The sequence below is a fragment of the Haliaeetus leucocephalus genome, unplaced genomic scaffold, assembly GCF_000737465.1.
Source record: "Haliaeetus leucocephalus isolate CR32 unplaced genomic scaffold, Haliaeetus_leucocephalus-4.0 Scaffold450, whole genome shotgun sequence".
Classification (NCBI taxonomy): Eukaryota; Metazoa; Chordata; class Aves; order Accipitriformes; family Accipitridae; genus Haliaeetus; species Haliaeetus leucocephalus.
Genome location: NW_010972886.1, coordinates 2570073 through 2585666, shown reverse-complemented (window position 1 = coordinate 2585666; position 15594 = coordinate 2570073). Strand labels below are relative to the sequence as shown.

The following is a 15594-nucleotide window of genomic DNA, read 5'->3' as shown; positions in this document are numbered from 1 at the left end:
CGCTGCTGGAAGAGTGGTTGGCTTCGAGCTCCTGCTGTAAAGCTGGCGGGGGGGAACAGCGGTGGTTGTCCCTTCCACCTTGCGTGCACTTGCTTCCAGCAGACCGGTAAGTTAGGGAACCAAGCCGTGTGAACCGGTCCGGTGGCACATAAAACACCCTCCAGCCTCATCCTCTTCCTTGGTGAGGAGTGATAATATGCTTAGTTCTGCACCAAGCGCTCAGGCAAAGAGCCGGGCATAGAAATCCATGGGCGCTGTAGATGTATTAAGCGTGTTTATTTTAGCATTGTCTTAGCACTCAGCAGAAAAGAGTTTATCGATGCTGTTTTCTGGATAGAGGACGGAAAATTAAAATAACTTTATGAAGCCCCTGGCAGATCTCCGAACAGTATTCAGCTTTCGCGAGCTCAGCATCCTCAGTATTACCTGTTCAGAAAGGATGCTGCCTCAGATAGCTATTTAATCATTGTTTACAGCGGTGCTCTTCAGAGAATTCGTAGTCATTACACGTCGAAAGGTTAAAGTACTATAGCATACAGTAAAGCACAGTGCAGTGTAAATGAATATAATTGTGGCTGAGCTTTCTGTTCCTTAAATCTCTAGCTTAGGTGGCTATTGAGTTCTGTTTGTTTCATCACATTCTTTTTGAAAAGAAGGGTTGCTCAGCCTTTGCCTTGATTGACATTTAATAACCGTAAATAGCATAGACAGTAATTTCCATGTGTGGAGGGGAAAATATGCCTGTAGAATATAATATTGAATAATATAGTTTCAGTGAATGCTTCTGTAAACTCAGTACTTTCTGTTACTTAAAGCTGGAAATAACCATTTCAAGGGTCCATGTCGGTAGTGCTTCATTCGTGTAAAAAAAGCCCATTGACTCAATGGCTCTACTTACGTAAGTAAGGAATTCAGTATTTTGGTCATCTCGGTGTAAAGTATAGCTGTGGTTATTAAACAGATTGATAAGGGGTTCTTCATATTTCATTTCTTAAATCATCCATACATTTAAATATAGGATTACATAAATAGCATGTGTAAAACTATACTGGTGGGTGGAGTGGATGAGAAAATGTGTTATTTCCATCTTAAGGCTGTATGTTGGTGGGGGAATGATAAGAATATGCCACCTTTATCAGCTAAAGGAAAGCTTTTCCACGTGTTGCCAGATGTGACAGCTCTGAGCCCTGTCCCTAGTGCTCTTACAGGAGCAGAGGAAACACTGCATGAATGACATTGCCCTGACTGAGCAGAGAGAACTTTGCAGCATCTCGCGTTTCACCTGCCTCTATTTAGGGCTTGGTTCCACTGAATCTCTCCATCAGCTGGTTCTCAGAGAGGTTACAGAGGGCAGCTCTTGGCAGCAGGAGCTCAAGGTCCCCTCTTACCCTGGCAGGGTCCTTTCCAGCACTCCAGCTGAGCGGTTGGAGGTGGATGTCACCAATGCAAGTGTCTGGGTGAAGAGGAGAGAGCAGCTGGTTCCCTGTGGGGAAGGGCATGCTGAAGTCCTTCTGTGCAAGAGGGGTCTTCTGCCTCCACAGACCTGAGAGTGCCTTCCCGGTCAGCCCGTCAGATTGTAGTCCTTCTGTCTCCCTCTGGCCCTCCAGACTCCCATCTCCATGAGAAAACTTCTAGCAGTTGCATAAACCAGTTTTCAGTTGCTTCTTGTCTCCCTGTACTTGGCAAGGTATATAACCAGACTTTAACACATACTTACGCCTTGGTATTTGTCCCTAGATTCATAATCACAATGGTGGGTTCCCCTAATGTGACCAGCTGTATTCTAAACATGTTAGGCATGCATACCTTTATTTGTCTTAATAGAAATTTTGCTTTGCTTTTAAACAGAGCAATAATGTACATGGCCAGCATGGAGAGTCTCTCCATGTAAAAATAGGTTGTTGGTTGTGTTACTGCCGTGCACGGGAGTTTTGAGGGATGTGGTCCCTAGGTTTGGCTCTAGCTAGCCGCAAAGTTAATGTGCTCTGAATAAGTATTTTGGAGGGTGTAGACAGTTTGAGGTTATGGGGGTTTTTTTGTTCTTCCTGCTGTAGCCCATAAGGCTAGAGATACTGCAGAAAGGGACGCAGGCCAGCAAACATTACATGTCCCACTGTGGAAAAATATTGGGGTTTTTGAGCCAAGTGGAAATGCTTTTTCAGCTATGTTGACTTACCGCTGAGTAATAGCGGCACTGCAGTCTGCACCCCCACACGTGGCATAAGCACCTCTGTGCAGTAGCTCTACCACTCACAAAATATAAGGAGCCTCAACTTGCTCTGTGACAAATTCCTCATTTGCCATCTTCGGCCACCGTAAGTATGGGACAGATACTAGCATGACATGTAATTCTTGGGGCTCTTTTTGTAACTGTACCAAGCATCACTTTTCAGAATGTATGGGTTGTGGAAATCTGAAATGGTCATTATCTGCTTTTTTTGGCATGTCATCAAAACAAGAGCTTGAAACATGCTGAAAGTTCAGCAAGTTCATATGGGATTACACTGTACAATTATCAATTAGTCAAGTTTCCAGGATCATTTTCCCTTGCCTTGATCTTGCCTTCTTTTATCCTTACTTTGATTTGAATGCTTTTTTTTTTTGGAACGATGATGCAATTTCCTTAGTTATGAATAAATTCGCTTTAATATCTCAGTAAATGATCGCAGTAAATTATTGGAATAAACTGATCAGTGTCTACATCCGAGTAATGCAGAGAGGCTGATGGATATGAGCTTTAAAAATCATCATCTGTCTAAGGCTCAGTGGACTGCATCCACCCTGTGCTCATTTTAGGCAAAACTGCAGCCAGAATCCTGCCCTTGAAAGTGCCTTCTCAATCTCTGCAGAAGTGATAGCACTGTGATGCAAGGACACTAACATGTCAATAAAAGGATCCTTTTTCATTTCAGATGTCTTCTAGAAACATGGCTGGCCAACACATTCTTCCTCAAGCTTTGTATCAGAGCAATATGCTGAAAGCCATGAAGATTAGAGAGAGGACACCTGAAGATCTGGTCAAACCCCCCAGCGGAATAATTCACCACTTCAGGACTATGCACAGATACACCATAGAAATGTTCAGAATGTGCCAGTTCTGCCCTCAGTTTCGGGAAACACTTCAGAAGGCCCTGACTGACCAGGCCACCCAGACTTCGCTGGAGCGCCAGAGGAAGCTCAACTGGTGCATGGAAGTTCGGAGACTTGTCCCTTTGAAGACTAATGGTAAGTTATGAGCAGGTCTTTGCACCCCCATTATAACGGGTAATATGAATGTAACACCTTTATTAATAGCATCCGAGTTCACGTTACTGAAACAGAAGCACACGGCTTTAAAAAAGTGGTGCCTTTTAATCTTAGTTTTGTAAGCTAAAATTCTTTTCACATGATGTACTGTCCTGAGGCTGTAGCAGACCCCTGCCCCTATCACGGTATTATGAATAGCCCGGAAATTTCACAGATATTTTCATAATATCAGTAACCTGTGGCACGTCAGTGTAAAATACCAGGTGGGAAACTTGACTTGCAACCCATCGCCTTTCTGTGAATCCAACTCTGCTATGTGTTGGCTGCCTCGTCGGAAGTGCTGAAGGGCCTTTAATGCCAGGCGAGAGGAGACTTCAGATGCTTTGAGTGACGGGGGTGCATTCCCGTGTATATATAGCAGAAGTTAATATCCTGCCATAAGCCCTGCCGTTGTAGCTGGCAGGCAAGGTTCACTTGCTGATCCAGCTTTAACAGCAGTGCCAGCAGGAGCGTCCTGGACGTGGAGCCTCTGGGAACCTGAGCTCGCTGGCCCTGGAGCCAGCGCCCCGCACCTGGCCGGCTCCCTCATCCTCGGCTCCCTGCTGGGGTTTGCCAGCTCTTGCCTTCCCTCGGGGCTCTCCAGCAACTCCCACATGCATGACTGACAGCCATCTTTGTCCAATGCAAAGTTTGCAGTGCCCTTTTCTTTCAAGGGTCAGTGCTGGTTTTAGGACTTGGCTTTTGGGTTACTTTGTGTGTATTGCATCAAAGTGCTGTAAATCAAAAGGTACAGCAGCAATGCAAAGGTTTCCTGAATAGGTAACACGTGTCCACAGTCTTGAGCAGGAAACTTTTGCACATGACTGTAAGAGTTGCTGGGCATTTCACATTCAGCGGAGGAAAGATTCGGTAATGGCTATGACTTATGGTCACGCAGCTGCAGACTTGGACTCAGGATTCCCTACAGCACAGATTGCCCCAAGCCGGGAAGGTAGACTGGGACAGTGAGGACTCCAGGAACATGGAAGAGACATACTCTTTGCTCAAGGAGCAGATCACAGTGGTTATAGAAACACTGGGTGCGGTGGACCTGCAGCCTCGTTGAAGTCCTTATGTTATGTTCTGCGGAAGCTTCGTTTCCTATCTGCTTATATACACGTTGCCCTTATCTTCCTAGTCCACATTCTTCCCATCACAAGTTCTACAATATTTCTCAGTCTGATTGTACACAGCTGTGTTGTGCAAAAGCCATAAAAACAGAACCTCTGTGTAGATGTCACTGCCCCAACCTAGAAAGCCTGACCCTAATGTGCGTCTCTGTAACTGTCATAGAGGCACTGACCTTCTGGTGGGCTTTTGTGGGCTGCCTCTGCACTGGTGTAAAATTCTCATGGCTGTGATTAGGCTGTGCATAGAGATCGCGCAATCTTGAACTTCCAGAAGGACTGGAATTGCAGCTAGGGCAGGCAGTGCTTTACAGGTTCTAGGAAGATTGCTCCAAGTACTGCATCTTCAAAACTTCACCCCAAGAGATACAGTCTAACAGATTTACTAGGAAAATGGACAATGTGCATAATTTTTGCCCAGGGCAAAGAGCAACGGGTTTGGAATCCCCCATCTCCTGTCAATACAAGTCCTGCAGAGGTTAACACTGCCTGGACAGGCCCTTGCTGCTGACAACGCCATAGTCAATAATTGTGACCTCTTGCATTGCCTCATGACTGTCGGCAGTGTTACAAATAGGAACAATTTGTGGACTGGTGACTTGGATCCCATCCATGAGCAGGTGTACCGATATATAAGATGCTGAAATATTAGGGCAGGTTGAGGGAGGGTAAAGCAAGGACTCAGTCTGTGGTCCCCCTGTATCCCGTGCAGCCAATGAACTCAGCTTCAGTTCAGTGCTTTAGGGTCATTAAGTACATGAGTAGGAGTGGCTTTGGGAACCTGTGATTTATGCAAAGTAGTCGCAGCGAGGGACCTTTGCAGGAGACAGAACATAGACTGGACTGAAGGAGAGGATCCCTGAAAGAAGGGACAGAAGCCTGGAGAAGCCCTGTATTATCCCAGAAAATAACATGGTTGGGGTTTTTTCTCCCACGTGGCATGAAGAATATTTTTTAAAGCATTTGGCTGCTTAACCCATAGATGTGGGAGGAATATATTAGTTCTTTCAGTCAATGGTGGGCTTTCTTCAGAAAATCCTGGGTTTTTTTCTGATGAAGGTTGTAATTGTTGAAAACAGAGAAAGTATCTCCTGTAGGATCTTTTGATGTTTATTTTACCTAATATGTATATGAGTTTGTGGAGTGGTGGGGGTTTTTTAATTAAAAAAAGCCCTTTTGAATCACCACACATTTCCTTGCAGACGTGTGAATGGAGGATAGAAGGAAAGCAGTAGGAGGTATACAAATTGAAACTGTTGGCTTTTTTTTTTTGTTTTTTGTTTTTTAAATTTAAAGATTCCAGCATCTATTGGCTGTAGAGATTTCACTTGTATAATGAATCGGCATTCATTCCAGCTCGCCCAGCCACACCCCCTGGGAAAGTCCGAGGGAGGCTTTGCTGTTCAGCCCTACACGCTGCAGAACAAAAAGTACAACTGTTGCTCAATTGCTAGTCAAACGGTGCAGGGGAATTCCAAGTGCTGTGTAAGGAATTTTGGGCAACGCTTCTCAATAAAGAACTGAAAGTGAGCTCTCAGAGAGAGAGAAGAAAAAAAAAATCTTATCTTTGCTCTAGATTTTGCAAAGGGAAAATTTTAATGGGATTAATATGTCATCTTTCTTGGTCAGAAGGAAACCCAGTCAGTTTTTCTGTCTTGTATGTTGTTCCCTGATTTTTGAGCTCAAGTAAGCAGCCTGCAGACTTGAAGTAAGCTTTGCAAGACAGCATTCAGAAACCAGAAGGCAGTTGCAGGAATCTGATATGCAGTGAGTCCATAACAATTTATGAAGTGTTGAGTAGATTTCAGATTATATCTTTTTCAGGATCTGGGGTCTGTTGTAGGGGTTTTTCTGCAGTTTCATAGAAAAAGTAGCAAAAGTGTTCACAAATGGTGTAACTGAGCCCATAATGCATGTGGCAAACTGGGTTTAAGTCTGTTGTGGGGGTTTTTGGGGGGGGGGGGTTCCCACATGAGAAAAATCTGGTAACTTTACCATGGTTGATGTCCTCTATTCCAAGGAAATTGATGTGGTTTCTTAGCATTGGGTGAAGCTGTTTACCACTGTAGTAAACACTGGACCTAGTTTTGAATCTGAGGATATGACAGTAATGATTCTTGATGTCTCCCTTTCAGGGGAGACATCCCCTTTTGGAGAAAATGGCTAGAGATAGAATTTGAAACCCAGCCATAGGCATATTTTGTCACACCTTTTAATTAAGTTGGTTAACTCCTCTGATTCTCAGTTTCTTCCCCTGTGAAATTGCAGAACATTGATTTCCTTCCTACCTGGAGAGTAAAGAGGACTTTTTCAATGCAAGGAGGGTGTCTAAATGAAAATCAAATCATTGTGGTTTTCATTTATTTAGCTTTAATTTTGTGTTTTTAAAAAACAGCCCTCTAAATAAAATATTTAACAGCCCAGCATACTATCAGTTCTGAGAGGAAGGCAAGTGGTGTTCCTATGATTGCTTTACATAATTCACCTACTCTTCCGTTTCTGTCTCTTTCTTTATTACAATTCCTCCATCAAGCACAGCCAAGTGCCAAGCCCTTCAATGCAGTGCTCGTCAGGGGATGTGAGGCTTGGTGTTACTATAGTATTTTCTTAGTGGTTTCCATTATCTCTTCCCTGTGCCATCAGGTGTATATTTGTATAAACACTGATGAGTGAGATTTACATGTTCTTTTGTAATTTTAAGATGACTTTTTATGTTTAAAAGCTATTTCAACTGTGTTTGACATTTGCAGTTGACCCCAAAATTTAGTTCATTATATCAGTCAAAGTTAAGTAAGATAGATAAGGGGCATTGCTGAATGACAGCTTAACACTAACCGGTGAAGGGACAAAACCAGTAGAGAGGCGACTTTCTTCCTTTCTGAGCAGAGAGCTCGTAGCTGTAGACTCCTTCTTAAAACCCTTCCGTCCAAGGCTTAGAGAGAAGTGCACAGGGAATATGCATATGCGCAGTGTAATTCTACATCCCACATGCTTGTGACGTTTTATTTAAGTAGCCATTTAAAAATAATGTCCTCTTTCTTTTTTTGCAGGTGATGGAAATTGCCTCATGCATGCTGCATCTCAGTACATGTGGGGTATCGAAGATATCGACCTTGTCTTAAGAAAAACATTGTTTAGCACACTCAGGGAGATTGACACACGGAACTTCAAGCTCCGTTGGCAGCGGGAGGCTATTAAATCCCAGGAGTTTGTAGAAACGGGACTCCACTATGACACCCGGGTAAGGTGGCCTGAGGGAATGGTGCTTTTTTCTAAGTGCTCATCAGCATTGCCTTGCTGATTTCGTTTGCTTTTTGGCTTCATGGATTCTGCCATCAGTGGAGAGCAGAAATAGTCTTCCTTTGGAGGAAATGGGAAAATGTGATTATTTTGAGCACTGCTGTGCTGCAGTCGGTTCCTGACCTCCATGTCTTTGAACCATTGCTGATGGATGTTTCTTTCCTCAGAATTGGGAGGAGGAGTGGGAATACCTCATTGAAATGACCTCCCCAGAAGCATCCGGGGCTCGAAACAGGCTTCCATATAATGCACTGGAAGAAATCCACATCTTCATCCTTGCTAACATCCTCAGAAGGCCAGTCATTGTCCTTGCCGGTAAGTTGCCTAGCCAGTAATCTCACCATGTTACTCTGTGCTGTGCTAGTAATCTTACTTCAATAATTGTTGGTTTTAGGTAGATGCATTTCAGAATGGGGTGTTTTCAGCAACTTTTTGAAAACACCCAGAATATGTTTTCTCTTGCCTATAGCACATACTTACTTGTGTGTGTTTGTGTTTTCTTTTTCTTTCTTGTGCAGATAAAGTGGTGAGAAGTTTAGAGTCAGGCTCCAGTTTTGCTCCTCTGAACGTCGGTGGTATTTACTTGCCTCTTCTTTGGCCAGCTGAAGAATGCTACAGATACCCAATTGTGCTCGGCTATGACAACATGCATTTTACACCACTAGTGACTCTGAAGGACAGCGGGCCAGGTATTTCCTAGTACCTTGTTTGGTATTCATGTAGCTTCTTCAATATCGTCGTGCTGATAACTCATTTAAAATAAAATCTGGTTTAGATTTGCATTTTTAAAGTTAAAATAAATGCAAAAGATTCCTTTGGAATATATTTTTAAAATGTGAGCAGAAACAGCTTTGTCTGTAAATCTGAATAGAAACTAAAGGTTGCCTTCAAAATGCTGGTTGAAAGTAGAGTGCAACTCACCTGGTTGCAGGCTGGAAGCAGTCAAAGGGTGGCCTCTGCTTCATTGTCTTCTGGCCTCCTTTGCACGCCTCATCATAGGAGAAGAAGCTTTGAAGGACATGGTCTCAAAAGAGTGTACTGCTGCCTGGCAGGGATAATGACATACATGCTTTGCCATTTTTCATACATCTCTTCTGAATGGATAGCAGTTCTCTTGGTTCAGGTTAGGGCACCATCCTGTGGAAAGGTATAACAAACTAAGATCTACAAAGCTGCCCACACTGAGAAGAAAACTGCTATGGGGACGTTAAAACTCTTGTGGGATGGGGCTAGGTTTGCGGTGCAGATGTGTCTGCATCCTTCTCTAGTGGCACTGTTTGGCTGGCCAGAGAAACCAGTTTCTATTCTCCTCTCTTTCCAAAATTCAGCAGCAGTGGTGACATCTCCGTGTGTTGCATCTTGTGGTTACTCCTGCCTGGTAAAATATATATATATATCTGCTAATCCACCTTGTTTCCCCACAGAAATCCGGGCTGTCCCTTTGGTCACCAGTGAGCGAGGCAGATTTGAGGATTTGAGTGTGCACTTTCTGACAGATGCAGAAGAGAGGGAGAAAGAGCAGCTGCTAAAAGACTACTTGATCGTCATAGAAATTCCAGTGCAAGGCTGGGATCATGGTACAACTCATCTAATTAATGCTGCAAAGTGAGTGTCATTCCTGTTTCCTCAAAGTTGTCTTCTTTATGGAGGTGGGAGAAGCTGGGCAGCCCAGTATGTTCCTTCGGTCTTTCCTTCCTTCCACGGTAGCACACGTGTTTACCCTCTGAAATAGGAAATATTGGCATTACTGTTGACATGCTTGGAAGTGGTGTGAGCTCAGACCAGTCTCAAATTTAAAGGTGAAAATGTCTTCAGACTTAGCAGACTAAAACTAATATTTTGGAAGAGTAAACCCAATGGATTAGTTTCAGTGACTTTTAGATTACACAGGAGGGCGGCTGAAAAGTAGTTAAACCCAGGAACTACTTAGATCTTGCACTTTATGTAAGAGCACATTGCATAAAGGGCAGCTGGTGTAATTTTGGCTGCCCTAAGGAAAGTACTTGGCGGTATGTTCTTAGCGCAGATGCCTTGACACCCCGGGCAGTTGCAGTGTGGCAGTAGGCAGGAAGCTGTGGCTGGCAGAGGAACCACCGTCTGCGCTCATCCTCCTGACGGTTAAGCATCAGTAACGTGCAGGGAGCAGCTGGCAGCACCCATCGGCTTCTCGCGTTTAGGGGACGCTGGCAGCGGTGTCTGCCCAGCCCCTTCATGAGTGCAGGAGGGAAGTGACTCCCTGTATCCTCTGTCTTTGCTTCTATTACCACACAGGGAGGTATCTTTGTGCTATTGGGTGGTACTGGTTTAGAAGCCTTGAAAACTGAAGTCCTCCTACCCGAAGGATATGTGCGTACATGAAGAGTAGCGATCGAGCTCCCATAGTCCCACGGCTAGTCCCACTGCACAGATGCGTTCTGGAGTATTGCCAGTAATGCTAGCTCCTCATCCTACCAACTGGGGCATGGTGAAGCTCCCGTGTGGGTTTTTCCCTGTGGTTGCGGGCAGAGTAGGGATGGTGTGATGGATGCTAGCGTTACACACACCACATAGAAGCCCTGTAGTCTGAAGAATTTTGCTGGTAGATACAGACCCAACAGGGCAAAACCAGGAGCAGATTTCCTGATAAACTGTATCATGAAATGCTGAGCCCACTGTAGAAAAGGCTTGTTCATACCATGGGCTGGTGAAGAAAGAGGTCTTCCATGCTAACCTCTGCTCAGCTAAGCACCGGTCTTCAGAGGAATCCAGGATTTGGGGGACTTCTCTTTTCACTTCTGAGAGATTATCCATACACTTTGTACAAACAGCTCTCAGACAGAAAACCCTCACCTGGAAAATCCTTTTAAGAATACTTCTGTTTATCATTGTGTCAGACCATTTCTTTAGATGTGAAAGTCTCCATTTGACATCACTGAACACCTGCTTTTAAAATAATTTCCATTTACAGAAACAGTTTAACATCCTGGATTTTCTACCTGACTAATGTGGATGTGCATTAAATCTACATTTCCTCCCCACGTTGCTTGTATTTGCCTCCATCCCCACCATCTGCCCTTTTCCACCACTGATGCAATCTTCCTTTTTTGGCTGTCAGGTTAGATGAAGGCAACCTACCCAAAGAAATAAACCTCGTGGAAGATTACTTTCAGTTGGTACAGCATGAGTACAAGAAGTGGCAGGAGAATGCTGAGCCTGCTAGAAGAGAGACCTGCTCCAGGAACAGACAGGAACGGTCTTTTTCCCAGCTCTCCCTCTTACAGGTGAAATGTGAAACGCCGAATTGCCCTTTCTACATGTCTGTGAACACCCAGCCCTACTGCCACGAGTGCTTTGAGCGCAGGTCCCAAGGAAGCAAAGGAAGAAAGCAGACCTCTAAAGCAGCACCTGAGAAACTGAAGGCAGCTGGGTCAGGCTCCTCCCGTGGGGACGTTTGTGAACCTGGGGGATGGACGGCCGAAGGGCCTGTAACAGGGCCTCGTTCGGCACCTCCAACTGCTCCGAGCCTTTTCCTATACAGCGAGACCACGGCCATGAAATGCAGGACACCAGACTGCCCCTTTACATTGAATGTGCAACACAATGGGCTTTGCGAACGCTGCTACAATTCCAGACAGCTTGGTCCTTGCAACAACTTGGATGATCAGAGACATTTAGACTATGCCACGTGCAAAGTGTGCCATCAGAAGGCCAACAGGACCTTCAACGGTATATGCAGCACTTGCTTCAAAAGGTCTACAGAGCGCTCCTCAAACGGCAGCCCCGCTTTCCTGCCCACGTGCCACCAGAGATCGACGTCCGACCCGTCCCAGATCTCGCAGAGCCTCCTCCAGCACTCCTGCCATCAGGCTCCCAACAGCTGCGGCGAAGAGCCCCCACCGCCGGCACTGCCTCCCGAGGAGAAGAGAGGAGGTAACCTCTGCAGGAAACCTGGCTGCAAGTTTTTTGGGACATTGCAAAATGAGGGCTTTTGCACGCTGTGTTTCTTTGAGTACAGGGAAAACCACGGTAAGTGGAGATGGGGTGAGCTTTGGCACGTTTTTTGCCGGCTGCAGTTCAGCCTCCTTGAGCTACGGAGCTCTGCATGCACTGGGTGCTAAAAGGGCAGAGGATGATGGAAATGCTGTGGAGCAGAAGCTGCAGTGTGGGGAGAAGGTGCTTTTTTGGCCATTATTAGCCCGTAAAGGGGCACACAGTAACAGTGGGGAAATCTGTGAAATCTCTTGTAAAACTTCCCATCAGCTTTCATGGAAGCAAAACTAGCTCAAGAGGGGGTGGGTTTTGATACCTCCCCACGATCCACTGCAATCATGGTTTGGTATGAATTTTCTTCACAGCTAGACAAGTTGTAGGGGTCAGTGAGGGAAATGCTGTTGTACTGATCGTACTGAAAACCAGTTATGTTAGCAAGGTTTTTAAAAAGCTTGGGATGAATTTGAAGATCTGTATCCGTATCCATTCTGGATGCAACAGGTATAACATTCTGGAGTAACTACTGAAGTCGCCTTGAGGAGCAGAGCAAGTAGAAGTTGACTGTAGCTAATGTGCTTGTGTTTTGGAGTACATTGTTATAATTGATTAGGAGTGTATTGTTATAATCCACCTTGAAATCTTTCTCAGTAATATCATGCGTGTGCATGCACATGTGTGTTTAAAGGCAGGCCTTCAAAAAGGTAATAGTCTGTGAATAAATCGCATCATGAAATCTTCATCTTTCACGCTACTGCCCTGTTACAGGCAAAGAGCCTTCGGGTATAGAGGGTGAAAGGCACATATAAGAGAATTATTGCTTATCTCTTAAGACTTTAATTTTTGACAAGTGTGCCAATAGAAACATAGAAAGGTTTGGGTCAGAAGGGACCTTTAAAGATCATCTAGTCCAACCCCCCTGCCATGGGCAAGGACATCTTTCACAATGCTGCGCTTTCCACATACTTTCCAATTAGGAGCTTCTATGCCAGCTTGCAATAGCTTATTTTACAGCATTGTTCACAATGAAAATTTTTCCTTTTGATTGTGCAGTATATAAGATTGCTTCTTGAGACTAAAAAGCGTAAGGCACTTTTTGCCCATAAGCTCTGTGCCACTGTACTTCTACTACCTGGCGTGCCTGAAATGGGGGAGGCCAAAAGGCAAATGTCAGGGTAGGTCACGGATGACATGTTGAAGCCAAAGGTGAAATTCCTCTTGACTTCAGTGGGATCTAGTTTTCCCACTGAGGGCAAGTTTTTCCCAAATCAGCTCTTTCAACAACTTCCGATATGAAAATCAGGCTGTATTAGCTCCCTTATTTATGTAACATAAAGAAAAGTGCACCAACTGAGGGGTCTCAGGATTGTCAAAAACCCGTGTTTGAGGCTAGTAGATTTTTTTTATTTGTTTATTTATTTATTTATTTATTTATTTTTAAACTGTGGAGCTTTTTATACTTGTTTTGGGTCATCAGATCTATTGGGCACATTCAAACTCCTCCTGTCCTTACTTTGCATTACAGACAATGCTTTGCTACGCCACCAGAGGAGATCTCAGAGGAAGTCCTCGGCAGTGGGGCAGCCGGGGAACTCTGCCGCTGCCTTCCGTAACACCGTGTCCTGCCAGCGGCGTGACTGCGGCACCCTGGGCAGCACGATGCTCGAGGGGTACTGCCAGAACTGCTTCATTAAAGCCCAGAACCAGCGATTTCAGGAAGCCAGGAGGACAGAAGAACAGCTGGTGAGACAGCCAGAAGTAAGTATGAACTTCTCAAAATCTTCCTCTTGTTTAGTGCTGCACGTTTTTCTCTTGTGCGAACAACTCAGGATGTGTACTAGAAAATCCTCAAACAACTGCATCCGAAGTATCATGGAAAGACAAGCGTAGAGCATCTCATGATTTTTTCCTGTTGCAGCTGAGCAGCACTCCTAAGAGTCGTCCTCAGTTTAGGATTATCATGGCCGTGCTCAATTTTACCTCAGCTGGGAATTTGCCAGCAATTTTAGTGGAAGCAATTGGACCAACAGTTGGTTTGTTTGCTGGTTGGAGAGAGATTTTCATTCTTACCCTTAGAGCTATGCAACTGCATCAAGGGGTTTAGTCCACCTCATATTGCCTTTTTCATTGAGCCCATTACAGATTTTCTGTGTTCCAGATTCTTTTTTTTCTTGTTTGGTTTGTTTTGGCCCTTTTAGAATTGAGAGTTACCAAAGATAAAAGCCATTTTTTTCTAAGAAATGACAGAATTTGAGATTTTCTTTGGTAAAGCCCAACTTGGCTCTTGGTATTGTACTTTTCAGAAGAAGCATGTGTCTGCAACAACCCCCAGTGGTAACCTATACAAACCATGAGCAGAGTTGAAAGTAAATGAAAAGCCGCTTGTGCTGCCAGCACGGCAACTGACAATGTGTTTTAACATTTTTCAAGAGAACGGGACAGCACAGAGATTTGCAGCGAGGAGCGTTGAGTAGCCAGAAGAGACAGTGTGCTGTGGCTTCGTGTAGAAACAACCTGGCCTGCAGAAGCGACGACTTGTGCCATGAGTGCCAGCGCCTCGGTCAGCTTCCACCATCTGGGAGTGCCAGGGACCTGGCTGCAGAGGAGCCCCCGAAGCAACGCTGCCGAGCCCCTGCTTGCGATCACTATGGCAATGCCAAGTGCAGCGGCTACTGCAATGAATGCTACCAGTTCAAACAGATCTATGGGTAGTGGCAGAGAGGAGTTGGTAAAGAACAAGAAAGCAAAACCAGCTACTTCCTTCACTGAAACGGTGCTATGTCCAAAACACTTAACAGTCCTGGGAGTGGGGAGCAGGGGGAAATATAAGCTGTCTGCTAGTATTCCTGTTTATTCCCAAGAACAGGAGTAAGTGTCTACTTCCTCTAAACACTGCATACAAGGACTGCTGAGAAGGGCAGGTTGCCTTCTGCACAGAGCTGTTGTTCATGACTAAGCTCCTACAACGCTGTATTTAATTCTTGGACTTCCCAGGAGGAAGTGTGAAGCATTTGAATCCAAAGAACTTCCCAATTCTGCCTCTCTCTCAATACATCACCTGCTCCCAGGAGAGGAGCCGTGGCTACTGTTGGAGGTGCAGGAGCTCTTTGCATTCGCATACATCAGTCAGAGGCAAGCCTTTCCTGAGAGGGATCCCCCAGGACAGGCTGATGCAACTTGCAGTTGATGTCTGAAGAAACTTGCTTTGGGTTGCCGATGTCGTTGCTGGTGTTCTTATAGAGCTCATCAAGGCAGGAGCTCCCACAGGCGTTCAGGGTGTTAACAGCGAGTGGTTCTGTGTTTGCAGAGCCCTCAGCAAACCACAGCCAGAAACAAGACTGGCAGTGGTCTGCTCCTTTAACACGCTTAACCCAACTAGCATTTAGATCCTTTCCCAAATCCCAAGACAGCTGGAAAGACAGGTGATTACAGAAGCAACTTTCATGAGCATATGCATGTGATGGGAAAATGGAATCCTCCCTTCCTACTCATATGGAAGGAATTGCCTCCAACAGACAAAAAAACCCCAAACCCCTTTGTCTTCAGCTTCAGTTCTGAAACCAAAACAACTCTCTTCTCTTGCATTGTAACTGTCAGGATATGTGTGCTGCTGTTCACGCACACCCCCGTGCCCCTGCCATTTCTGTCACATTTCTTCCTTTTATCCTTAATGTGGTTCTGTTAACATACTAACAGCTTGGAGCTCAGTAACAGAGTGCTTTAGGGTCAAGATTTTACTCCTGGAATTCATGCATCCACTTCTCAATCTGCAATACTTTCTTTAGTGACCTTGCCTTTACTGTTGCACCTGGTACCTGCTTCTCTCCTCTCCTTTCAAGTTCCTTTTAAGTTTTCAGCATCTGTTTTGCTGCTATGATTTTGGAGGCGATACCTCTTCTAAGTTGCTTCTCAAGTT

At 44.9% G+C, this 15594-nt stretch overlaps 1 protein-coding gene across 1 annotated transcript in view; it reads left to right on the top strand.

Moving 5' to 3' along the window:
• The window catches only part of TNFAIP3 (tumor necrosis factor, alpha-induced protein 3), a 15746-nt gene extending 402 nt beyond the window's left edge, over positions 1-15344 (top strand). The window contains exons 2-9 of the mRNA XM_010574638.1: positions 2913-3225; positions 7463-7653; positions 7880-8027; positions 8231-8401; positions 9137-9317; positions 10807-11717; positions 13204-13436; positions 14109-15344. Of these exons, the coding sequence (XP_010572940.1) occupies positions 2913-3225; positions 7463-7653; positions 7880-8027; positions 8231-8401; positions 9137-9317; positions 10807-11717; positions 13204-13436; positions 14109-14390 (2430 nt within the window). The 3' untranslated portion in view covers positions 14391-15344. The remainder of the gene's footprint in view (positions 1-2912; positions 3226-7462; positions 7654-7879; positions 8028-8230; positions 8402-9136; positions 9318-10806; positions 11718-13203; positions 13437-14108) is intronic.
• The last annotated feature ends 250 nt before the right edge of the window (positions 15345-15594 follow it).